General features: G+C 44.7%; 2 protein-coding genes across 5 annotated transcripts in view; one reads left to right on the forward strand and one right to left on the reverse strand.

Moving 5' to 3' along the window:
- The window catches only part of LOC140196870 (protein O-GlcNAcase), a 105,532-nt gene extending 83,031 nt beyond the window's left edge, over positions 1–22,501 (reverse strand). For 2 of the 3 annotated variants that reach the window (XM_072256764.1, XM_072256765.1), the window contains exon 1: positions 12,398–12,503. In XM_072256764.1, coding sequence (XP_072112865.1) covers positions 12,398–12,437 — 40 coding nt within the window. In that variant the 5' untranslated portion in view covers positions 12,438–12,503. Of the gene's footprint in view, positions 1–12,397; positions 12,504–22,479 lie in introns of those variants that run through there. The other variant, XM_072256763.1, reaches the window with a different exon arrangement.
- A 258-nt stretch (positions 22,502–22,759) lies between these two features.
- Positions 22,760–26,672, forward strand: part of ccdc166 (coiled-coil domain containing 166) — a 42,265-nt gene continuing 38,352 nt past the window's right edge. Inside the window, exons 1-3 of one of the 2 annotated variants that reach the window (XM_072254816.1) lie at positions 22,760–22,794; positions 25,434–25,564; positions 26,577–26,630. In XM_072254816.1, coding sequence (XP_072110917.1) covers positions 25,458–25,564; positions 26,577–26,630 — 161 coding nt within the window. In that variant the 5' untranslated portion in view covers positions 22,760–22,794; positions 25,434–25,457. Of the gene's footprint in view, positions 22,795–22,977; positions 23,059–25,433; positions 25,565–26,576; positions 26,631–26,672 lie in introns of those variants that run through there. The other variant, XM_072254817.1, reaches the window with a different exon arrangement.

Here is a 26,672-nt window from a genome sequence, read left to right on the forward strand (position 1 = left end):
TGGCTCTGAGTTCACACTATGATGAGAAACAGAATTCTGATTAACTCTGCATTTAATGGCAGGCAAAAAAAAGTCTAAAAGTAAATAAAAGAGAAAATTTACAAGGATGTTGCTGGGTCTGGAGGACCTGAGTTACAAGGAGATATTAAATCGGATAGGACTTTATTCTTTAGACCACAGAAGATTGAGAGGAGATTTGATAGAGGTATACAATGGGGTATAAATAGGGTAATTGCAAGCAGGCTTTTTCCACTGAGGTTGAGTGGGTGTACAACCAGTGGTCTTGGGTTAAGGGTGATAGGTGAAAAGTTTAAGGGGAACGTAAGGGGAACCTTCTTCACTCAGAGGATGGCGGGAGTGTGGAATGAGCTGCCAGCATAAGTGGTGGATGCGAGCTCGATTTCAATGTTTAAGCAAAGTTTGGATAGGTACATGGATATTAGAGGTATGGAAGGCTATGGTCCTTTGGGAGTAGACAGTTTAAATGGTTTAGGCATGTTCCAGAAGGTCTGAATTTATTTTTATGCTGTACTTTTCTATTACTCTATATTGGGGGATAAAGGAAGGCAAGGATTTGATAGTGGAATTAAACAGTGTAGTCTCAGTCAAAGTTAAATTTATTATCAAAGTACGTACCTGTATTTGTTACCATATAGTACATTTTCATGCAAACATTTACAGGAGTATAAAGAAATACAAAAGAATTTATGAAAAACTATAAAGACTGACAACCAATGTACGAAAGAAGACAAGTTATGCAAATTTAAAAAATACTCAGAACAGGAGTTGTAACAGCATTATTGAAAGTGAGTGTAGATTGTGGAATCAGTTCAGGTATGTGGTGAGGGAAGTTATCCACACTGGTTCAAGAGCCTGGTGGTTGAAAGTTAATAATTGTCCCTGAACCTGGTGGTGTGGGAGCTAAGATCCTGTATCTCCCTCCTGATGGCAACAGTGAGAAGAGAACGTGGCCTGGATGGTGGGGGTCCTTGACGATGGATGATGCTTTCTTATGGCAGCATTCTTTGTAGACGTGCTTAGGCGGGGAGGGCTTTTCCTGCAATGGACCGAGCTGTGTCCTGGACATTAGTGTGATTAACATGGCTGTGCTTTAGTGAGCGTCCTTGTCTGTGTAATCTTCAATTCTCTAATAAATTTCCCTTTGAGGAGGAAATCTTTTTTTACCCTTGGGTTAATGCTGTCTTAAAGCACAGGAACCAGAATTGAATACAATATATTCTAGTTGTGGTTAACCATTAACTAGTAAAGATTCATGATGACTTCATAGACCATAGAACAGTACAACACAGGAACAGGTCCTTGATGATGGATGCTGCTTTCTTGTGGCAGTGCTCCTTGTAGATGTGCTCAATGGTGGGGAGAGCTTTTCCTGTGATGGACTGGGCTGTATATGATGTATTGTGTAGACTTTTCCATTCCTGAGCATTGGTGTTTCCATGATAATTAGGATATTCTCTGCTATCCCCATATATAGAAGACCTATATAGTGTCGACCAGGGAGGGACAATCTGAGTCCATTGAAGTGCAACTGTGTTGAATACATATTATTTTCATATCTCTGCTTGTTATCAGTGTATCTAATGAGAACTATTTTTATCTATCTTCACCCTACAGTGGTACAAAACAGCTCAACGACTTAAACCAAGGACCACCATATCAAGTCAATGCTTGAGGGATTTTAAAAGTATGTGTGAGGGATGTAGGAGGAGAGAATCAGGGGGTGGTGTATGTTTTAGAAGTGCGCAAGTGGTCACAGTGTCTTACAAATCAACATCTAAGACCTTGTGACAATGCAGGGATGAGGTTATTAGCACTAAACCAGTAGGCATCTACTGTACACTTATAATCTAATACTAAACACAAGAAAGTCTGCAAATGCTGGAAATCCAGAGCAACACAGACAAAATGCTCGAGGAGCTCAACAGGTCAGGCAGCATCTATGGAAATTAATAAACAGTCAATGTTTCAGGCCAAGACCCTTTTTCAGGACTGGAAAGGGAGGGAGAAGATGCCAGAATACAAAGGTGGCGGGCGGGGAAGGAGGATAGCTGGAAGGTGATAGGTGAAGCCAGGTGGCTAAGAAAGGTAAAGGGCTGGAGAAGAAGGAATCTGACAGGAGAGGAGAGAGGACCATGGGAGAAAGGGAAGGAGGAGGGGACCCAGAAGGAAGTGCTAAGACAGGTAAGAGGCCAGAGCAGGGAATAGAAGAAGAGGGAAGGGTGGGGAAAATTGTTTAACCGAAAGGAGAAATCTATATTCATGGTAAGAGGGAGAGAATTGGAGGGGATCCGAGCAGAGTTTTTTCAGCTAGAGAGTGGTGAATACCTGCCTGAGAAAATGGTGGAAGCAGAGTTGCTGACATAATTTAAGAAGTCTCTAGACTGGCAACTGAATCACCTGGGCAGAATCAGAGTCAGGGTTATTTTCAAAGACATATGTCATGGAATATATTCTTTTATGGCAGCAGTACAGTGCAAAACATAAACATTTCTACAAATTATAATTAGAACCTGAGTTATAGGGAAAGGTTGAAATGGTTACGGCTTATTTCCCTGTCGCATAAGAGAACAAGGAGAGATTGAGTAGAGGTATACAAAATTGTGACGGGTATAAATAGGGGAATGAAAACAGGCTTTTTCCACTGAGGTTGGGTGAGACTAGAAGTAGCAGTCATAATAGAGTCATAGGAAAGTACAGCTTGGAAACCATCCCTTTGGCCCATCTAGTCCATGCCAAACCATTTAAATTGTGGAGTCCCATCAAAAGATGAATAGGAAGTTGGATGATGACGTCGACTCAGACCTGAAAGGCCAGCATCGGGCATTTTCATGCCTTCCAAGGCGCAGTTCGAAAGGCTGTGTGGGGCACCACTCCTCACACAGACATTTCGCAGTATTATTTTACGGGGTCGAGTTGTGAGCTCGACATCAACCCGACGTGAATGGAGAGCGCGCACGGGGGCGGTCTGCCACTGGATCGAACTCAGGAACCTCCGTTCTCAAACCCGGCGCTGATTTCACTGCGCCACCAGCCGACAATGGATGATTAGGAAGCTTTTAAAATCCAACAAAAGGCATCTAGAAAAGCTACGAGAAGGGAAAAGATGAAAATGTGAGGGCAAACTAGCTGATAATATAAAGCAAGGTACCAAAAGTTTTCCAGTTATATAGGAGTAAAAGGAAGGTGAGGTATTAGACCTCTGGAAAATGATGCTGGTAAGGTAATAATGGGGTCAAAGAAATGGCAGATGAACTTAATGAGTACTTTGCATCAGTCTTCACTGTGGAAGACACTAGCAGTGTGCCAGAGGTCTCTGAGTGTCAGGCAACAGTAAGTGCCATTGCTATTACAAAGGAAAGAGTGTTAGGCAAATTCAAAGGACTTAAGGTAGGTAAGTCACCTGGACTGGATGGACTACTCCCCAGAGCCATGAGAGACGTTGCTGAAGAGATAACAGATGCATTGGACATGATCTTTCAAAAATTAGTTGATTCTGACACGATCCTGGAGGACTAGACAATTGCAAAAGTCACTCCACTCTTTAAGAAGGGAGGAAGGCAAAAGAAAGGAAATTATAGGCCAATTAGCCTAACCTCAGTGGTTAGGAAAGTGTTGGAGTCTAATATTCATGATGAAGTTTAGGGGTACCTGGAGACTAATGATAAAAGAAGTCAAAGTCAGCATGGCTTCTGACAGGGGAAATCTTACCTGATAATTCTGTTAAGAGATCTTTGAGAATGTAGCTAAGAGAGCAGACAAAGGAGAGGCAGTGGATGTCATTTACTTGGATTTTCAGAAGGCATTTGATAAGGTGCCACACTTGAGGCCACTTAACAAGATAAAATCATATGACGTTACAGGAAAGATACTGGCATGGATAGAGGAATGGCTGACAGGCAGGAGGCAGTGAGCGGGAATAAAGAGGGCCTTTTCTGGTTGGCTGCCAGTGACTAGTGGTGTTCCTCAGGTCAGTATTGGGACCGCTTTGTGGCAAAGTTTGCAGATGATACAAAGATAGGTGGAGGGGTAGGTAGTGCTAAGGAAGCAATGCAATTGCAGAAGGACTTCAACAAATTGGAAGAATGGGCAAAAAAAGTGGCAGATGGAATACAGTGTTGGGAAAATGTATGATAATGGATTTTGGTAAAAGGAATAACAGTGCAGACCACTATCTAAATGGGGAGGAAATTCAAACATCAGAGGTGCAGAGGGACTTCGGAGTCCTGGTGCAAGACTCCCAAGAAGGTTAATTTACAGGCTGAGCCTGTGGTAAAGAAGGCAAAAACTATTTTGGCATTTATTTCAAGGGGAATAGAATATAAAAGCAAGGAGATAATGCTGAGGCTTTATAATACACTGGTCAAGTTGCACTTGGAGTATTGTCAACAGTTTTGGGCCCCATATCTCAGAAAGGATGTGCTGTCATTGGAGAGGGTCCACAGGAGGTTCACAAGGATGGGTCCTGGAATGAAGGGATTCCTTCATATGAGGAACGTTTGGCAACTTTTGCCCATACTCACTGGAAGTTAGAAGAATGCAGGAGAGATCTCATTGAAACCTACCAAATGTTGAAAGGACTAAATAAAGTGGATGTGGAGAGATGTTTCCTATGGTGGGTGTATCCAGAACTAGAGGGTACAGCCTCAAAATTGAGGGGTGACCTTTTAGAACAGAGGGAAAGAGCAATTTTTTTAGCCAGAGAGTAGTGAGTCTGTGGAATGCTTGCCACGGACTGTGGTGGAGGCCAAGTCCATGGGTATATTTGAAGCAAAAGTTGATAGTTTCCTGATTGGTCTGGGCATCAAAGGATATGGTGAGAAAGCAAGTGTATGGGGTTGAGTGGGATCCAGGATCAGCCTTGATGGAAAGGTGGAGCAGACTCAATGGGCTGAATGGCCTAATTCTGCTCCTATGTCTTATGGTCTAATGGTCCCGTGGACCTGCACCCGGACTTTGGTGTATGATTTTATTCTTTGGAAAGGAGAAGGTTGAGAAGAGATTTGGTGTTAACGATGAAAGGTGAGATACTTCAGGGGAACCTGGGGAGACCTTCTTCACCAAGAGTGTGGTACGAGTATAAAACAAGAAAGTGATGGATGTGGGTTCAATTGTAATAGCAAAGAGAGGTTTGGATAAGTACATTGATGCGAGGGGTATGGAGGGCTAAGGTCCAGGTGCAGGTACAGGGGACTAGGCAGATTAACAGTTTGGCACGGACTTGATGGGCCAAAGGGCCTGTTTCTGTACTATAGTGCTCTATGGGAGGCAGGGTGAAGCTTAGTCTCTACCGAAGATGTGTAAGGCGCTCCTTCCCTCCGCTAGCCTGCAGGTCACCCTTAGGCAAGGTATACCACCTGCTTAAGGCTGATTTATACTTGTGCATCAAACGGACGCCGTAGGTACAGCATAGCCACGAACCCTATGCAGTATTCTACGCAAACCCTACGCCGTAGCCTAACACACACCTCTCCCAAAACGTAACTATGTGTCGCGGCAACGCAGACCAAAACAACTGTGATCGGTCCACTTTGCAGCACTGCATTTCCTCCTACGCTGCAATAGCTTCCCATCTGGCGACTGAAGGGCAGGGAAGGAACTCTGGCTGCAATGCTTTCCATAAAACTTTACAGACTTCCGAAATTATGGAGGACACATTTCCCTCTTACGAAAGACCTACACTAGTACTTGTTTTCATTAACCGAAAGAGGATTTTCGCTTTTACGAAAAAAGACGCTCACTTCAAACTTGCTTGCCCTGAGAAAGACTACCATGACCATGAAGCCTTGTGCGGGCAGGTGTGTGCGCATGCGTGACGTGCCAATTTTTTTCGACATATCGATTTTTGGCTTAAAATTCTCGATTCTGTTAAGTGATACTACACTGTACATACAGAAAATTCACCCTCCTTCAGTTTCAGTCGCCATTGTTTGAAGTTTGAGTTTCTTCGTGTTGAGTTTCAACATGAAGAAACTCAACACAGTGGCATAGAAACCCCACCACCAGCTAGCATTTTGGCGGTGAATTGCAGAGCGACGCAGACACACCAACACACAAGTATAAGTGCTCACAATGGCGTAGTCCACTTGCATAGGCTACAGTGTAAGCTAGTACGCACAAGTATAAAGCAGCCTTTAGACCCTCTCCACCCCACCTCCCTGATCAGGGTCACATTAAGCCATAGCAGCAGGTGGTGGTGGATGGTCGTATGAGCAGCCGGTGCATATCGCAAGTCCTGGTTATGTGACCACAGATGCCAGGCAGACAATCTCTGAAGAGTATTGATAATGGCTGAGGTCACCCGTCTTGTAAAGACTTTGCTGGCAAACTACTTCTGCAGAACTTGCCAATAACAATCATGGTCATAGACCATGATCACCCAAATCATACTACACAGCACATAATGATGATGGTGAGCGCTCTGTAACTATGACTGCAAGTCCCAGTTGAGAGAGTTAAACACAGAAACTAGGCGCCAAGCTGTCATGCTACTGTCCTCTCCAGAGGCTGGAAGAGTCCCCATAGACAACTCAGATGAAGAACAGGTGTGTCTTCACTGTTCCAAAGTACCCACAACCTTGTAAACTGCTGACGTTCAATGCTACCTTAACCATCACTGTACTGTTCACCCATCACCATACATATGGTTCACTCCTAAAAAACAATTCTTCACTCATCCTTTCCAAATCTGTGTAATCTCTCATTCTTCGCCATCTCAGGGATTTTTTCCAGTCTGTAAAACACTTCCACAATATCTGTATTTTTCATTCAAGCCTCTCCTCATGCTTGATTTTTATTACGTAGATGCCACGGCCAAGAAAGTAGTACCATAGTTGTTACAGCACCAGTTGTAAGTTCCCACTGCTGTCTCTAAGGAGTTTGCATGTTCTCCCCATGACCGTGTGGGTTTTGTCCAGCTGCTCTGGTTTCCTCCTGCTACTGCCACACTTTCTCACTGCTGCCACTGCACAGGGGGTACAAAAGCCTTAAGTTCCAAACTCCCTGTTGAAGAACAGTTATTTCCCTTCAACCGCAAACACGAGGAAATCTGCAGATGCTGGAATTTCAAGCAGCACACATAAAAGTTGCTGGTGAACGCAGCAGGCCAGGCAGCATCTCTAGGAAGAGGTACAGTCGACGTTTCGGGCCGAGACCCTTCGGCCTGCTGCGTTCACCAGCAATTTTTCTGTGTGTTACTTTCCTTCAACCACTTGGCTTAATGTCCTGGAGTGGTCAAATCAGAGTCCAGACCTCAATCCAATTGAGAATTTGTGGCTGGACTTGAAAGGAGCTGTTCACTCATGATCCCCATGCAATCTGACAGAGCTTGAGCAGTTTTGTAAAGAAGAATGGGAAAAATTGTGGTGTCCATAGATGCAAACCTGATAGAGACCTATCCACACAGACTCAAGGCTGCAATTGCTGCCAAAGGTGCATCTACTAAATACTGACTTGAAGGGGTTGAGTAATTATGCAAGCAAATATTTTGTGGTCATTAATTGTAATAAATTTAGACCAATTTGTAGAAATCATTTTCACTTTGACACGAAAGAGTCTCTTTGGTTGACCCATGTCAAAAAAGCTAAATTAAATCCACTGTGATTCAATGTTGTAAAATAATAAAACATAAAAACTTCCAAGGGGGGAATGAATACTTTTTATAGGCACTGTATATAGCTGGAATACCTAAGACCTTTGCACAGTACAGCATTTGTCAACGTGGAGCAGAGCGCGAGTATGTAAATCTGGCGGGAGAAAACTGCATTAGGAACGGTGAAGGTAGAGTTCAGCGGGATGGAGTGGGACATGTGGCAGAAGAGTGCCGGGGCCAGGGAGAGGGGTGGTGCGGGTGCAGACACGCCCAGCCTTGAGACACCAGGCAAGGTCATTTGATTCCAAACAACTTGTTTACTGATCTTTGCAGAATGTCTCTCTAATACTTGCCGCTCCCTCCCCCCTTCCTTCGCTTTTTCCCAACCATGAGTCCCCTCTCCCTGCCCCCTTCATACTCTCAGTCCACAATAAAGACCCACACTAGAATCAGGTTTATCGTCACTCACATATGTCATGATTTTTTTTTGCAGCAGTACAGTGCAACACATAAAATAATGATATAGCTAAATATATGTACCTAAGACTTTTACACAGTACTGTACTTATGTATACGACAATAAATTTGACTTTGACTTTTAGGTGGGTGGTGGGAGAATTCAGGAGGTGTGTGAGGGTATATGTTTCAAGGATATGAGAAGAAGAATGGGGCTAGTGGGATTGTGCTGTGAGGTAACGTGGGCTTGATGGACCAAAAGACCTCCTTCTATGGTGTGAGGAAACATGAGAAGACAAGAAAGCCTTGGTCAAATTCCTATCAACTGAGGTTTGTCAGTCATGCCTGCATTCCAGATACAAATAACAGTTTTGTAAGAATCACAGGCAGGTCCAAGCAAGGATTCCTGATCAGATCACCAGGCAGAAGAGAACAAGAAACAACTAACCCAGCCTCCCTGATCACAAACGTGCAGTGAATCCTAAGGCCGATTGGTTAGGGTCGGCCACAGATGTTGTGTCCTAACTGCGTATGTAATACATAAGCCAGGGCAATATGATATGGAGAAAAAGCTTTTGCCCATGCCTTTGTCCCTCCTCCTTTCAGTAGAAATGGTTCTGCCGGGCTTAGTAACTAAGCCTCACCTGAAGGCCAGGAGCTGGGCTTTGATTATCAGAGGCTATTTGAGGTGCATGCCACTCAGGCCACTTAATAGATAGTGGGAGCTTATCCCCACTACCACACTCCACCCCCTGGCTATGACAACCTTCAGCCCAGATCACTCCATTCAGCCTCTTTTCTTCTTCCCTACCTCCCGACCACACTCTCACTTCTTCCCCCTCGGCCACTAACCTAGTCACCACACTGGCCTTATCGATCAGGACACTGAGCGCAGGAGTAGGGACATAATTTCAAGTTCAAGTTTATTGTCATTCAACCGTACGCATGTGTACCGCCAAACGAAATTATGTTCCTCCAGACCAAGGTGCACAACACAGTACAGATACCTCACACACACAACACATAAAGTAATACTACTGCAATAAATTAATAAATGATAAGGTGTATACACGGCATAAGTGATAAGGTAAACAGTACAACACTACTGGTGTTTCACATGTGGCGAGACCATGGTGGAGGCAGGGGGTTCAGTAGATTTACAGCCTGGGGGACGAAGCTGTTTCCCATCTTACCAGTTCTTGTCCTAATACCACAGTACCTCCTGCCTGATAGTAGGGGGTTAAAGAGATTGTTGGACAGATGGGAGGATATAAATCAAAATAAACTTTATTCAAATAAAAAAAATTATTTAGAAGAATAGTACAATCCCTTGTCATTTTTTGCATTCACAGTTGATACTTTCCATACTGTTCTTTCACATTTCAACACATCAATAGCACTGGTGCCACTCCCGTGACCACCTGGGGGGGGTGGTACACTGGGGTAGTAAGGATGTAATTCTGAAGTCACTAGCAGGCATCACTTTGAGTATTGGGCCCCTTATCTAAGAATGTGCTGACATTGGAAAAGGTTCAGAGGAGGCTCACGAAAATGATTCCGAGAATGAAAGGGTTATTGTATGAGGAACGTTTGATGGCTCTGGGCCCGTACTTGCTGGAGTTTAGAAGAATGGGGGGGGGGGAATCTCATTGAAACCTATTGAACATTGAAAGGTATAGGGAGGATGTTTCCCCTAGTGGGGGAGTCTAGGACCAGAGGACGCAGACTCAGAATAGAGGGACATCCATTTGGAACAGAGACGAGGAGGAATTTCTTTTGCTTGAGAGTGGTGAATCTGTGGAACTCATTGTCACAGGTGACTGTGGAAGCCAGGGCATTGGGTGTACTTAAGGCAGAGGTTGATAGGTTCTTGATTAGACAGGGTGTGAAAAGTTGGAGCAGGCAGGAGAATGGGGTGGGGAGGGAAATGGATCAGCCATGATGAAATGACAGAGCAGACTTCATAGGCCAAATGGCCTCATCCTCCCTCTGAGTTTAATGGTCTTACTACTATAATAATTGAAGGGCTTCCTCCCTCAACATCGTCTCTCCCTCTCTGGTAGCAGAAACACTCTACTCTATGGTCCTCTCTTCACCAAGCCGTTGCAGTGGTTGCACCAATCTTCAGTGCATCCCTCATCACGTACTCCTGCAGTCTGGAATGTGCCAGTCAGCAATATTCCTCCTCGCCCGCAGGGGTCACCATCCTGGGCTCCACAGACTCCTTGCTTTACAATATTGGTCCATGGCATAAAAAAGGTTGGGAACCCCTGTTTGAGGGACATCTCAATGTCCTGACACACCAAAGGATGTCTTTCACCAAGTTGATGGTGTAGGGGGCACACACAAAATACTGGAGGAATTCAGCAGGCCAGGCAGCATCTGTAGAAAAGAGTACAGTACAGTCAATGTTTCAGGCCAAGACTCTTCAGCAGGACACTTCACCCTCCTGCTGAAAAATATTGATCTGAAATGTCAACTATACTCTTTTCCATAGATGCTGCGGGGCCTGCTGAGTTCCTTTCTGCATTTTGTGTGTGTGTTGCTTGGATTTCCAGCAGCTGCGGATTTTCTCGTTTGTGATGGTGTGAGGAAATAAATTTGCAACTGTACAGGGAGACTTCTGGGAGGCCACACCAGCAGTATTGTGTCCGGTTCAGTAGACGTGGAGAGAACGTTTCCTATAGTGCAGGAGTCTAGGCCAGAGGACACAGCCAGTTCATTGACGTTTTTCCCAGTTATAGGAAAAACATCATTTAACTGGAAAGAGTGCAGAGAACATTTACAAGAACGTTGCCAGACCTGAGGGCCTGAGTTATAGGGAAAGGTTGAGCTGGGTAGGATTTTATTCCTTGGAATGTAGAATACTGAGGAGTGACTTAGGGAGGCGTATTAAACCATGAGGGGCATAGACAGGGTGAATGCAGTCAGTGTGTTTACCAGGGAATGGGAAACAAAAACTATAGATTAGCTTTATCCATTACATATACATCAAAACCTACAGTGAAATGTGCCATTTGTGTCATGTCCACATCTAACCCTAACCTGTACGCCGTAGGAGGGAAGTGGAGCTCCTAGAGGAAACCCACGTGGCCACAGGGAGACCATACAAATTCCTCACAAACAGCAGGGGTATGGGACCCGGGTCGCTGGTGTTGTATTAGCGAGCATTGGGGGCATAAGCTTAAGGTGAGTGGAGAAAAATTTTAAATAGCCCTGAGGGGAAACTTCATGCAGAGAGTGGTGTGTATATGGAACGAGTTGCCAGAGGAAGTGGCTGAGGCAAGTTCAATAATTATGCCTAAAAGATATTTGCACAGATACATGGACAGGAAAAAAATAATAATTATTATTTATTTATAGAGCATTTTTCATTAGACGATGTAGTTCAAAGTGTTTTACAAGTGCAAACATGAATATAAAAGACAAAATAATGTCAATTAAAAGCAAGGTTAAATAAATAGGTTTTGAGCTGGTGTTTAAAAGTGTCAACCGAGTCTGCATCCTTTATAGTTTTAGATATTGAGTTCCACAGTTCAGGTGCGTATGGGCCAAACGCATGTAAAAAGGACTAGCTCAGGTACCTGGGTGGGCATGCACATGTTGGGCTGAAGGGCCTGTTTCCATGCTATCCCCTCCCAACATATTCCCGCTATCTCACAAAGCAAGCACCGAATCCTTACTGCTTTACAAACGACACTGGCATGCCTCACTGCCACAGATCACTGACTGGTGGATTTCAATCAATTGCCAATTTGGCGAGAATATCAGCGTGTCAACCGCGCTGGGCATCATATCACAGCGATCCCTCCCCCCACCACGAAACAAAAGGCAGAATTATTTGCAGTCCATCAAAGACCCTCTCTTCACCATCTACAACTTTAGTTTGACTGATTCCCAAGGGCTTTGTCACATGACCTCTTCCACACCCGAAAACCTCGCCTGGTCATTCTCTCCCTTTTCTCCAGTATTGTTATAACTAATAATACAAACATGTTCAAGGAACCCCCGAAGCAAGTATCTTTTAAATTGCTCTGCGATCTTTTTTTTCCCCTCTATCAGCCTTTGCTTGCCGCAGTCGCCAGAACATTAAACTTTAATTCCTACAGACACCATGACAACCGGGCTTCTCGCTTCATAATGCAGGGAGTAAGGGACACTGTCAGTCCAGAGGCTCAGCAGAACTGCGTCGCAGCGTTTGTGCTTTCAAAATTTGCCTGTAAACTAATATCTTAATGCAGCTGTCAGCTTTACACAGTCTAAGAGGGGCTCTCGCTGCGAGGTTTCTGGGAGAGAGAGGGCAGGGGAGGGGCGGGGGTCGCTCTCACTGACCTTCCACAATGCCACAGATGAAAGGCGGCTTCTTTTCCATGAGGCGCCCAGCACACGGCCTCCCAACTGGCAGTGGTTTCGATTGCTGGAGAAGGAGGGAGGGAGCGAGAGAGAGAGAGAGAGAGAGAGAGAGAGAGAGATAGGAAGAGAGGAAAGAGAGGGAGGGAGGGGAGAGATATATAGAAAGAGAGAGAGGGAGGGAGAGAGAAAAAGAGAGGGGGAGGGAGGGAGAGCGATAGAAAGAGAAAAGGGGTAGGGAGATAAAAGGAAGGAGGAAGAGCCAGGGAAAGACTGAAAGGGGGATGAAATGAGAGAGGGGGAAGGGGAGGGGGAGGGGTGAGATGATGAGGGGGGAGGGGAGATGAGGGAGGGGAAGGGGGAGATGAAGGAGGGGACAGATGAGATGAGGAGGAGAGAGGGGAGACAGTGAGATGAGGAAGGGGGACTAAAAGGGGAGGGGGAGAGCAGAAAAGGGTGCAGGGAAGGGAGGAAGGGGAGAGAAGACAAGCAGGGGAATGTGGAGAGACATTGAAATGTGGAGGGATAGGAAGGGAGGAGGAGAAAGTGAGGGGCAGGGAGTGGGGAGAAAGGGGAAGTGGCAGAGACGGGACAGAGGCAGAGGGAATGTAGGGGATGGAAAGGACAGCAAGTGAGGAAGAGTAAGAATGGGAAGCGGGGGAGGAAATAGAGCAGAAAACAGGAGGGGAAGAGTAAAAGGGGGAAGAGGAGAAAGAAAAAGAAGGGGAGGTGAGGCTGAAAGCAATGTGCACCGAGAAAGGTGGAAGTGATGTGTAAAGAAGGAAGAAAGGTTGGGTGAGGGATGGACAGGGAGTAGAAATGGAACGGTCAATGGTCAGAGCGGGAGAGAGATAGAGAGGGGGAAGGGATGCAAAGGAGGAGAGTAGGAGGGAAGGAAATGGGTAGAGTAAGGACAGAGAGTGCAGAGAAAAGACAGGATGGGGTAGAGTGAGGCATAAGATAGGAAGGGGAGAGAGTAGAGAGGAGGAAGACGGAGGGGAATGGTAGAAAGGTATGGGTAGTTTGGAGAGAGGGATGGGGGGTAGGGGTGAGACAGGAAGACATGATGTGATGGAAAAGGGTGGGGGTGGGGTGAGGGGGAGAATGAAAGGGGATAGAGGGATTGATAGGGGGCAGCTTGTGGAGGGAGAGAGGAGGGGAGGTAGAGTTGAAGACAGGTGATCAGGAGCAGGAAAGGTTTGGGAGAGACTGTGGGAAGGGAGTGCACAACGAAGGGAGGGAAAGAGTGTGAATGAGGGAGCAATTATAAAGGGCAAAAGAAAAAGGGATTGGGAGACAGCAAAGAAGAATGGAGCAGGAGTCGAAGAAGGAAAAGAATGGCATTAAGAAAGAAGGGTTGCAAAATAAGCACAAATATTAGCTGCAAACCTCTGTGAGTAAACCTAATCAATTAGAATGTAGGACATTACAGCAAAGTATAGGCCCTTCAGTCCATAATGTGTTGCCAACCTTTTAACCCTTCCCTCTTCCATAGCCCTCGATTTTTCTTTCATTCATGTGTTATCTAAGAGTCTCTTAAATGTCTTAATGTATCTGCCTCTACCGCCACTCCTGGCAACATGTTACACGCACATACCAACTCTGTAAAAACTATCCCTGACATCCCACCGTATACTTTTGTTCAACCACCTTAAAATATGCCCTCTCATATTAGCCATTTCTGCCCTGGGAAAAAAGTCTGTGGCTGTTCATTGATCTATGCCTTTTATCATCTTGTACACTTTCTTCAAGTCACCTCTCATCCTCCTTCAGTCCAAAGAGAAAAGCCCTAGCTCACTCAACCTATCCTCATAAAACATGCTCTCTCTCATCCAGAGAGCATCCTGGTAAATCTCTGCACAAGAGATTCTGCAGGTGCTGGAAATTCAGAGCAACACACACAAAATGCTGGAGGTACTCGGCAGAGCAGATAGCTTCCATGAAGGAGATTAAACAGTCAACGTTTCGGGACGAGGTCCTTCATCGGGATTGCAAAGGAAGGGGGTAAGAAGCCAGGATAAGGTTCATTGTCCTCTCATATTAGATTCCTTCTTTTGCCCTTTAACTCTTCCACTTACCAACTTTCAGCTTCTCACTTCGTTCCCACTCCCCAATCCATCAACCTTCCCCTCATCCGGTCTCAGCTATCACCTACCAACCTGTACTTCTTTCCCCCCCACTTACCTTCTTATTCTGGGTTCATCCCCCTCCCTTCCCAGTCCTGATGAAGGGTCTCAGCAGAAGGCAACTGAAAAGGTGATAAAGAACGTTTATGAAAACAAGCTAGCCATTAATATTAAAGAGGATACCAAAAGTTTCTTTAGATATATAAAGTGTAAAAGAGAGGTGAGTGTAGATATTGGACTGTGGGAAAATGATGCTGGAGAGGTAGTAATGGGGGGCAAGGAAATGGCAGATGAACTGAGTAAGTATTTTGCATCAGTCTTCACTGCGGAAGACACTAGAAGTATGCTGGAAGTTCGAGAGTGTGGCAGGCAGAAATGTGTGAAGTTGCCATTACTAGGGAGAAGGTTCTTGGGAAACTGAAAGGTCTGAAGGTAGATAGGTTACCTGGACCAGATGGGTTTTCACCCCAGGGTTCCGAAAGAGGTGGCTGAAGAGATTGTGGAGGCATTAATAAGAATCACTAGATTCTGGCATGGTTCTGGAAGACTGGAAAATTGCAAATGTCACAAACGGGAATGGTCAATTACTAGGCACATGCCATAAGATTAAGTGTAGAATTAGGCCATTCAGCCCATTGAGTCATTCAATCAGGGAGCAAGGCAGAGGAAAGGAAATTATACACCAATTAGTTTAACCTCAGTGGTTGGGAAGATGTTGGAATTGATTGTTAAGGATGTGGTTTCAGGGTACCTGGGGGCACATGATAAGATAGGCCAGAGTCAGCATGGTTTCATTAAGGGATATTCTATTGGCAAATCCATTGGGATTCTTTGAAGAAATAACAAGCAGGATAGACAAAGGGGAATCGGTAGATGTTATGTACTTGGATTTTCAGAAGGCCTTTGACAAGGAGCCACACATGAGGCTGCTTAACAGGTTAACAGCCCATGGTATTACAGGAAAGGTACCACCATGGATAGAACATTGGCGGATTGGCAGGAGCAAAGAGTGGCAATAAAGGGAACCTTTTCTGGTTGGCTGCAGATGATAAGTGGTGTTCCACGAGGGTCCTTGTTGGGACTGCTGCTTTTACATTATATGTCAATGATTTGGATGATGGAATTGATGGCTTTGTGGCCAAGTTTGTGGATGATGCAAAGATAGGTGCAGGGGCAGGTAGTTTTGAGGAAGTAGAGAGGCTACAGAAGGACATAGACAGATTAGGGAAATGGGCAAAGAAGTGGCGATGGAATACAGTGTTGTGAAGTGTACGGTCATGCAATCTGGTGGAAGAAATAAAAGGGTAGACTATTTTCTAAATGGAGAGAAAATTTAGAAATCTGAGATGAAACGCAACTTGAGAGTCCTCATGTAAGATTCCCTAAAGATTAATTTGCAGGTTCAGCCAGAGGTGAGGAAGGCAAATGCAATGTTAACGTTCATTTCGAGAGGACTAGAATATAAAAGCAGGATGTAATGTTGAGGCTTTATAAGGCACTGGTGAGGCCTCACTTGAGTATTGTGAACCCCTGATCTAAGAAAGGATGTGCTGACATTGGAGAGGGTTCAGAGAAGGTTCATGTAAATGACTCTGGAATTGAAAGGTTTATCATATGAGGAGCATTTGATGGCTCTGGGCGTGTACGCAGTGAAATTCAGAAGAATGAGGGGTAACTTCATTGAAACCTATCAAATATTAAAAGGCTTCAGTAGAGTGGATGTGGAGAGAATGTTTCCAATGGTGGGGGAGCCTATAGCCAGAGGACACGGCCTCAGAATTGAGGAGCATCCTTCTGAAACGGAGATGGGGAGGAATTTCTTTAGCTAGAGAGTGGTGAACCTGTGGAATTCGTTGCCACAGGCAGGTGTGGAGGCCAAGTCATTGGGTATATTTAAGGCAGAGGTTGATTGATTCTTGATTGGTCAGGGTATGAAGGGATATGGGAAGAAAGCAGGAGACTGGGGCTGGGAGGGAAAATGGGTCAGCTATGATGACATGGCGGAGCAGACGATGGAGCAAATGGCCTAATTCTGCTCCCATATTTTATGGTCTAAATCTGAAACTTTGCCTCCTGCACCAATTCTTCAGCCACACATTCATCTGCCAAAACAACCTATTCTCACCCTCATTGGGACATGGCAAAGGCAGCAATACAGCGATTACTACCCTGGAGGTCCTGTTTTTCAGCTTTCTACCCAGCTATCTACAATCCTTCTTCAGGACTTCAACTTTCCTACCTATGTCATTGGTCCTGATCTGTACCATGACTTCTGGCTGTTCACCTTCCCCCTCTAGAATGCCATGGACCCGATCTGAGACATTCATGACCATGGAACCTGGGAGGAGACGTACCATCTCGGTACCTGTTTCACATCCACAGAATCTGCTTTCTGCTCCTCTAATTATGGTATCCCCTAACACTACAGCACCTCTCTTTTCCGCCTTCCTTTTCTGAGCCACAGAGCCAGACTCAGTGCCAGCGATCAGGTCACTGTGCCTTCCCTTTGGTAAGTCATTCATCCACCCCCCCCCACCCTACAGTATCCAGAGCAGTATACCTATTATTGAAGGGAATGGCCACAGAGGTAAACGACATTGGCTGCCTATTCTCTTTCCCTCTCCTGACAGTCACACAGGGGCCTGCCTCCTGCAATTTAGGAGTGACTGCCCCCTCCCCCCAATAGCTTCTGTCTATCACCTCCTCCTTCTCCTCCATGAGCAGAAGGTCATCTGGCTGCAGCTCCATTTCTTTAACACGGTCTCTAAGGAGCTACAGCTCAATACACTTCGTGTGGTTGTAGTTAACAGGGAAACTGGAGGTCTCCCGGAGCTCACACAAGGAACATCCATCTACCTCCTCATCCATTCCCAGAGCACTGGCCATGTTCTAACAAAAAAACTCACCAGAAATTTACTTTCTTTCTTACTTAGAACTTCCACCTGTGTTTGCCCAAGCCTGTAATATTCAATGACTGGCCTTCATAGCCGTCTGTGGCAATGAATTCCAGATTTAACACCTCTAACAAAATAAATTTCTCCTCATCTCTGTTCTAAAGGGACATCCTTCCATTCTGAGGCTGCGTCCTCTGGTCCTAGATGCCCCCACTATTGGAAATATCCTTTCCACACCCACTCTATCTAGGCCTTTCAATATTCAGTAGGTTTCAATGAGATCCACCCTCATTCTTCTAAACTCCAGCAAGTTCAAACCCAGAATTATCAAACACTCCTCATATGATAATCCTTTCATTCCCAGAATCATTCTCGTGAACCTCCTCTGGGCCCTGTCCTAAGTCAGCAGATCCTTTCTCAGATAAGAGGCCCTAAACTGCTCACAGTACTCTGTCTTATAAAGCTCCACTCACTTCAAACAGGGGAATGGTCAAATACTAGGCATGTGCCATAAGATTAAGTATAGAATTAGGCCATTCAGCCCATTGAGTAATTCAATCAGGGCTGGTTTTGTTTTTCAACCCCATTCTCTTGCCTTCTCCCCGTATCCATTTATCACCCTGGTCAATCAAGAACCTCTCAATCTCTGCCTTAAATACACCTAAACTTGGTCTTCACAGCTTTCTGTGGCAAAGAATTTCACAGATTCACCACCTTCTGACTGAAGAAATTCCTCGCCATCTCAGTTTTCCTTTCTTCTAAGGCTGTTCCCCTGGATACCAGACTATAGGAAACATCCTCTCCACATCCACTCTATCCAGGCTTTTCAGAATCCAGTAGGCTTTCTGCATCCAGGGAACTTCAACGCAAGTGGTGTGTTGATGTGAAATCATTGATATGTGGGTGAATTCAAGAACCCATCCACACACAGCAAGATCCAACAAGGAAGTAAATAATGTTAAATTATTCTGCTTTGGTATTTGGCATTGGAGTTAGTTTATTATTGTCACATGTACTGAGGTAAATTGAAAAGCTTGTCTTGCATACTGTTCATACAGATCAAATTATTACACAGTGCATTGAGGTAGTACAAGGTAAAACATACACAGTGCAGAATAAAGTTTAACAACCACAGAGAAAGTGCAGTGCAGGTATAATCCAAATAATCTAATCTAATCTAACAAAGTGCTCTACAATAACGAGGTAAATTGTGAAATTAAGAATATAAAATCAGAGTATATAAATGAATATAAGATCAGAGCATGACTATTGGGTGTGATTATAAGTGAGGGAGCGTGGCAGGGTGGAAATATGTCTCTACCAAAGGAGGTGTAAGGTGCTACTTCCCTCCACTCACCGGTAGGTCACCCTTGGGCAAACTATAGCATCTGCTTAGCACCTCCCTCCTACCCCAAGGGTCACGTGAAGCCATGGGAGCAGGTGGTGGATGGTCATATGAGCAGCTGGTGTATATCAGAAATCCTGGTTATGCGACCACTGACGCCAGGCAGACAACCTCCGAAGAGTATTGATAATGGCTGGGGTCACCCGTCTTGTAAAGACACCGCCCAGAAGAATGCAACAGCAAACCACTTCTGTAGAAAAATTTGCCAAGAACAATCATGGTCATGGAAAGACCATGATCGCCCACGTCATATGACACGGCACATAACGAATGAATGTACAAGGATTAAATGAACAAATAATAAATAAATAGATAGATATATTATTATTACATGTACCAAGTTACAGTGAAAAGCTTTTCTTGCAAACTGTTCATACAGATCAATTTATCACACAACTACATTGAGGTAGAACGAGGTAAAACAATAATACCACAGAATAAAATGTAACAGTTAAAGAGAAAGTACAGTGCAGGTAAACAGTAAAGTGCACTATCATACGAGATAGATTATGAGGTCAAGAGTCCATCTTATCATATAAGTGGACCATTCAGTCGTCTTATAAGAGCGAGGTAGAAACTGCCCTTGAGTCTGGTGGTATGTGCTTTCAAACTTTTGCATTTTCTGTCCGATGGAAGAGAGGAGAGAATTGACAGCTTTGCTGCTGTCATTAAGATCACCCAGATTAACAGCTTTCCAAACCAGCATTGCATGTGCAGAACAGACTCCTACAACACCACTACACTGCTGTGAAGCTTCACCTTCACTCCAGGGTGGCTAACACAGTTAGAGTTATAAACAAGACTACGTTGAAGGAGGCCATTTGGCCCGTCATGTCAATGCTAACTTTTTGCTAGAACTAACTATTATATTAGTTCTGGCAAAAAGAATTAATTTCCTCAAATTTTACCCAATAGCCCCAACAAGTTATTTTTGAATGTCTACTGCCATGACAAAGTGAAACTTGGGTAACTTGGGCAACATCTTATATTCCATCTTGGTAGTCTCCAACCTGATAGCATGAACATCGATTTATCCAACTTCCAGTAATTTCTCTCTCCCTCCCTCCTCCTCTTTTTCCATTCTGGTTCCCCTCTCCTCTTATCCTCACCTGTCCACCACCTCCCTCTGCAGCCCCTCCCCTCCCCAATCCGATTCCTACTTCTTCAGACTTTTACCTTTTCTACCTGTCACCTTCCAGCTTCTCACTTCATTACCCCTTTTCCATCCATGAACACTACCTCACTATCTTTTTCTTTTTTTCATTCTCTTTCTGCACTACTTAATATATTTTTTACTGTAATTTAGTATTTTACTATTGGGTAAAGATCGAGGGGAGCAAACCTAGAGAAAGACCTCGGCTTATGTACATCAAAAGCATAGCCAGGTGGCTACACATTGAGGAAATGGAAGTCATCCAAAAAACGAAGGATAGATCTATATGGAAAACCATGGTCACCAAAGTCCGCATCGGATATGGTACCTAGACAGGCAGACCGTTGGGTATTGCACTGTACTGCTGCCACAAAACAAATTTCACGACATATGCTGGTGATACTAAACCTGATCCTGATACCTTTGTCTAAGCCAATATTTGGGTATGTTCTTGTGTGGGAAGAGACAGTTCAACTTGTTCCACCACCTCCCAAGGTTCAAATACACACGTCACTCCGTCTCCCAAGTCGTGCACCTGCCTTAAACATGGGACCATTTAGTTTACACTTTCCTCAGCTTCCCTACCAAAGGAAACTACAAACGTTTGTAGTTAATGAGGGAAAGATGATTGAATGTCTCCCTAGTTTATTAAGGACTCTTGACCTCACAATCAAAATTCAAATGTTCAAAGTAAAATTATTATCAAAGTACATATATGTCATCATATTCATTTTCTGAGATTCATTTTCTTGTGGGCATACCCAATAAACCTACAAACCAATAACCATAGCAGAATCAACGAAAGACTGACCAACTAGGGTGTTCAACCAGACTGCAAAAGACAACAAAAGAAGAAATAATAATAAATAAATAAACAATAAATATCGAGACCATGGGATGAAGAATCCTTGAAAGCGAGTCCTTTGGTTGTGGGAATGTTTCAATGATGGGGCAAGTAAAGTTGACTGAAGTCATCCCCCTTGGATCAAGAGCCTGGTGATTGAGGAGTAATAACTGTTCCTGAACCTGGTGGTGTGAGTCCTGAGGCTCCTGTACCTTCTTCGTGATGGCAGCAGCAAAAAGAGAGCATGTCCTGGGTGGTGGCGACCCCTCTTGATGGATGCTGGTTTTCCTGCGACTGCGTTTCACGTAGATGCGCTCGATGGTTTGGAGGGCTTTACCAGTGATGGACTGGGCCATATCCACTACTTTATGTAGGATTTTCTGTTCAAGTGCATTGGTGTTTCCATATCAGTATTACAGCTTGCGGCAATCCGCAGCTCAGAGTCCAATTCCAACGCTATTCAGTAAGGAATCTCTGTACGTTCTCCCCATGGAGCATGTGGAATTTCCCGGGTGCTCCAGTTATTCCCCCGCCTCCCCATAATCTGAAGACATACTGGGTAGGTTAATTGGTCATTGTAAATTTTTACTTGATTAGGTTGGGGTTGACCAGGTTTATCAGGGGCTGCTGGGGCAAAGTGGTTGGAAGGGCTGAAAAGGACCACTCTGTGCTGATTTGCTAAATAAATTCTACCTGCAGTACCCTTTGTTATTACTTTACCTTATTCTAGCTTAGTGCACCTATAATTGTCTGAGACTCTTTGCAAAATGTTAAACAAACATAGAACAAATAAGCTCTTCTCAGGCTTCCAACCAGGTACAAATATTAATTTCAACCAACCTTTCGATGACAGACTCTGTCACCTTCATAAGGGATACAAAGAACAGTACAGGCTCTTCAGCTGACAATGTTGTGCCAACCTTTTAACCTACTCCAAGATCAATCTAACCCTTCCCTCCCACATAGCCCTCCAATTTTCTGTCATCCATGTGCCTATCTAAAAGTTACATAAACGTCCCTAATGAATCAACCTCTACCACCACACCTGGCATTGTGTTCCATGCACCCACCACTTCCCTCCAATCATCTTAAAATAATGCCCCTTTGTATTGGAATCGTGCTGTGCACACATACTGCTATATGCTGCCGAAGGGTCTCGGCCGAAACGTCGATCGTACTTTTTTCCATGGATGCTGCCGAGCCTGTCGAGTTCCTCCAGCGTTTTGTGTGTGTTGCTTGGATTTCCAGCATCTGCAAATTCTCTCTTGATTGCCCCCCCCCCCTTGTATTAGCCATTTCTGTCCTCAAGGTCCATATAGGAGTTCCCCCTGGGATCATCACCACACAGCTATTCTCAGGGATCTTGCTGTGGACACAGACTGCTGAACCAGGAGCAACACGCACAAAATGCTGAAGGAAGTCAGCAATTCTGCTAAACTAGGAGCGTTTTTGGCTTTCTTTGCAGAATTTTAAGGGTCCCTGACTGGACAACCGCCGGTGGTGGGATCTCAAGTCATCCGGCTGCCACCAACACTGCTGTTCGTGGGTTCTTGCGGCGCACAAGCACCGAAGCCGGAAATATCCCACACCGAGATCCAGCCCTTCCCACTTATTGACCTTAAAGAAGGGATAGACGCGGCACCTGACTGAAGGTCACCGTATCGTCATCGGTGGCACGACGTGAGTAGACTAGAGAGAGCGCCCAGCGGTCCCGCGCATGCGTTCATCACCACCACCGACTGCCTCCTCTTCGTCGCTACGGCAACGTGACTGCAAAACCAAAATGCCTTGCAGGAAATTATTTTGACCATATTTAAATAACCATGTATGCAAGACTGTTGTTATGGCATCAAGATAATAGTTTTAAAAAGAGCCTGCCGCTTGAGGTGACGTTTGATGGGCGGGGTTTCTGTAGTTGCCAAGGTGACGGATGTTTGGCGCGGCCTGAGGCCAGCAGGTGAGTTCTCAATAACCGCAAATCCCTCGCCGGAATATCTCAGCCACAAATGATCCATAATCGAGACACCAGGGAGAGCTTTGTGTTGCTGACTATTCCATGTTTATTGTCATTTGCAGTCGGTAGAAATTAGTTGCAGCTCCTTGCGAAGAGGGCTGGCGGCTGCCGCTTGGTGGTTGGGAGGTCCCAGGTCAGCCTCTGCGCTGCTGAAACTTTCGCACGAATTGTAACGTGGTACCTGGTTTATTATCCCCTCTCAACTTGGTAAATTGCTTGATTATCTGTCTATGTGTCATTAAGGACATACTGTATATACAGAAAGGTGCCGGTAACATCATGAAGGATCCCACCCACCCAGCTCATAGACTGTTTGTCCCACCCCCATCAAGGAGCATACACACCAGAACCACCAGACTCAAAAACAGTTACTTTCCCCAAGCAGTAAGGCTGATCAACACCTCCACCCACTAATTCCACCACTACTTTTCGTTCCCGTTCCGACGTGTTGGTCCACCCTCAGAGTGTCTGGCTGGATAGCTTCCAACCTGATGGCATGAATGTCGATTTTCCCTTCCAGTAAAAAAAACCCTATCCCTCCCCTCTTCTATTCCCCACTCTGGACTCTTACCTCTTCTCACCTGCCTATCACCTCACCCTGGGTCCCTTTCTCCTATGGTCCACTCTCCTTTCCTGTCAGATACCTTCTTCTCCAGCCCTTTACCTTTCCCACTCACCTGGCTTCACCTATCACCTTCCAGCTAGCCGCCTCCTCCCCACCACCTATTTATTCTGACATCTTCCCTCTTCTTTTCCAGTTCTGAAGAAGGGTCTAGGCCCAAAACATCAACTATTTTTCTCTTTTCCACAGATTCTGCCCGACCTCCTGAGTTCTTCCAACATTCTTTGTGTGTTACTCTGGATTTCCAGCATCTGCCGACTTTCTTATGTTTACTGTGTTATCATTTCCTGTCAGAGTCACCTTTCCCCAAGCAGTCACCCACTAACCCACCCCTACACACCCCCAGCCACCACTACTTTATCATTTGCTGTCAGAGTCACCTTATGTGCAGACACTCCTGTGCCTAGCGTCACTTTATGGACATACATTTAATCTATGTATATAAGCTATTTTATGTATTTATATTTATTGTATTATTATTATTGTTGTGATCTGTATCTTTTGTGTTGCTTTTCTGTGCTGCATCTGATCCACAGTAACAATTATTTTGTTCTCCTTTACACTTGTGTACAGAAAATGACATTAAACAATCTGAATCTTGAATCTCAACTTGGCAAACTGGTTCCAAACAAGAGAAAATCTGCAGATGCTGGAAATCCAAGCAACACACACAAAATGCTGAAGGAACTCAGCAGGTCAGACTTGCCGAAGAGTCTCGGTCCGAACCATTGACTGTACTTTTTTCCATAGGTGCTGCCTGGCCTGCTGAGTTCCTCCAGCATTTTATGTGTGTTGCTTGGTAGACTGGTTTATTATTGTCACATGTACTGACCCACTTACTTCCTGCCTGTTATGCCGCTGGCATTTAGGGCAGCAGTGAAGGTCCTTCATCTCTGGTGGTGTTCAGGGCTTCCTTCATGAGGTCAGTATGAAGTTTACAAGGTTTCACCTGATGAAAGGTCTCGATTATTCATCTCCCTCTGGCCCCTCTGAGTTCCTCTGGTAGCTTATTTATTACTTCAGATTCATTTATTTATCACATGTACATCGAAACATACAGTGAAGTATGTTGTTTGCATTAACGACCAACACATCCAAGGATGTGCTGGGGCAGCCCACGCATTCTGGTGACACAATTACCAATAAACCAAATACCAATATACACATGCTTGGAATTTTCTGCCAAGCCTCTCAATAAATTTCCTTTTAATACAGAAAAAATTAGATCCTGTGTTGGTTTTCTGATGAAGTGTGTGTCAGTGTGCACAGCGAGGGTGGGGTGCTGTGATCTCTCCCTCTCACCCTGGTCAGGTAGTTTACTGAAACTCATGGCGTACACCCATCTGGAAGGAATGGCGATTTGATGAGGAGGAGGAGGGTGGCATGGGCAGGGCAATCACAGCAGGGGGCAGAATGCTGCAAAGGATGGGTATGCCACTTGATGGCTCTCAGCATGTACTCACTGGAATTTAGAAGAATGAGGCGTGATCTCATTGAAACCTATCAAATATTGAAAGGCAGAGATAAAGTGGATGTAAAGAGGATGTTTCCTATAGTAGGGGAGTCTGGGATCAGAGGGCACAGCCTTAGAATAGAGGGATGTCCATTTAGAACAGAGATAAGGAGGAATTTCATTAACCAGAGGGTGGTGAGTCTCTGGAATTCATTGCCATGGAAAGCTGTGGAGGCCAAATGATTGGGTGTACTTAAAGTGGAGGTTTATAGGTTCTTAATCAGTAAGGGTGTCAAAGATTACAGGGAGAAAGCAGGTGAATGGTGTTGAGAGGGATAATAAATCAGCCATGATGAAACGGCAGCGCATATTCAATGGCCCGAATGGCCTAACTCTGTTCCTGTGCCTTAGGGTCTTATACGTGGTGTGAGGGAATTTGTGAGGGACTGTTTAATATTTCATAGATAGGCTTGCCAAAGCTAACTTTCTATCAACACTCCCACACAGAAAAAGAAATAAACGGTAACAAGAATGTCGAAGAAGAAGACGGGACGAGGTGAAGCTAAGAGCAAGCCTGTGGGGATGGAACAGGATGTCCTGGCTACAACCACAGACCGAATTGTCACCCTGCAGAATGAGTGAGACCACTGACCTTTAGTAACGGGGCTGGTGATGGGTAAAGGGATGAGGGTGAGTGTGGGGGGTCTGCAGAGTGGAGAGTGAACCTCAGAAATGGGATGAACGTGGTTCCACTTGAGTATAAGAGTTAGGAAGTCATGTTGAACTGTACAAAACTTTGGTTAGGCTGCACTTGGTGTACTGTGTGCAGTTCTAAGCATTTTAGGAAGGAGGTGGATGCTTTGGAGAGGGTTACCAATACGCTGCCTGGATTTGACAGCATGAGCCGTAAGGAGAGGTTAGACAACCTTGGGTTGTTTTCTCTGAAGCGACAGGCTTAGGGGAGATCAGAAAGAAGTTTACCAAGTTATGAGAGGCAGAATCAGAATGAGGTTTAATATCACTGGCATATGACGTGAAATTTCTTGCTTTGTGGCAGCAGTACATTGTAATAAAATCTATAAATGACTAAGAAATATATATATATATAAATAAGGAATGCAAAAAGGGGGAAAAATGTTAAAATAGTGAGGTAGTGTTTCCTTGTCCATTCAGAAATTTGACGGGAGGGGGAGGAAGCTGTTTCTAAATGTTTGAGTGTGTGTCTTCAGGTTCCTTGATGGTAGTAATGAGAAGAGGGCATGTCCTGGGTGATGGGGAACCTTAATGATGGATGCTGCCTTTCGAAGGTGTCTCCAAAGCATTGATAAGCTATTAAGGTCCTGAGGCAGAGAATTGACCGAAACCTTTTGACAATTCCTTTTCTCCTGCAGAAGCTGCTTGATTCGTTGGATTTCTTTAGCAGGTTGTTTGCTCCAAATTGCAATCTCTTGTGTCCGCAAGTGAGAGGGAGTGAGGGTTAGAAAACTCAGGGTTTGCTGGCAGAGTTGAGCAAGAGTTGGTGGGATACTGGGTGGAAAGGCTTTGGAGAAAGATTTTCAGGGCATGTGACAAAGGAATTATGCCATAAATCAAAGCAAGACTTTGATTGTTTTTCCAAACTCTTCATGGTATTTGTTTTTATTTTTAAAGGTATGATGAAATTGTCAAAGAGCTTAAGCAACTGAAGTTGAAGACTTATGAACTGTATCCTTTACAGAGTTCCATGAAGTGGGGCTACATTTATGG

This window comes from Mobula birostris, chromosome 4 (genome assembly GCF_030028105.1).
Source record: "Mobula birostris isolate sMobBir1 chromosome 4, sMobBir1.hap1, whole genome shotgun sequence".
Classification (NCBI taxonomy): domain Eukaryota; kingdom Metazoa; phylum Chordata; class Chondrichthyes; order Myliobatiformes; family Myliobatidae; genus Mobula; species Mobula birostris.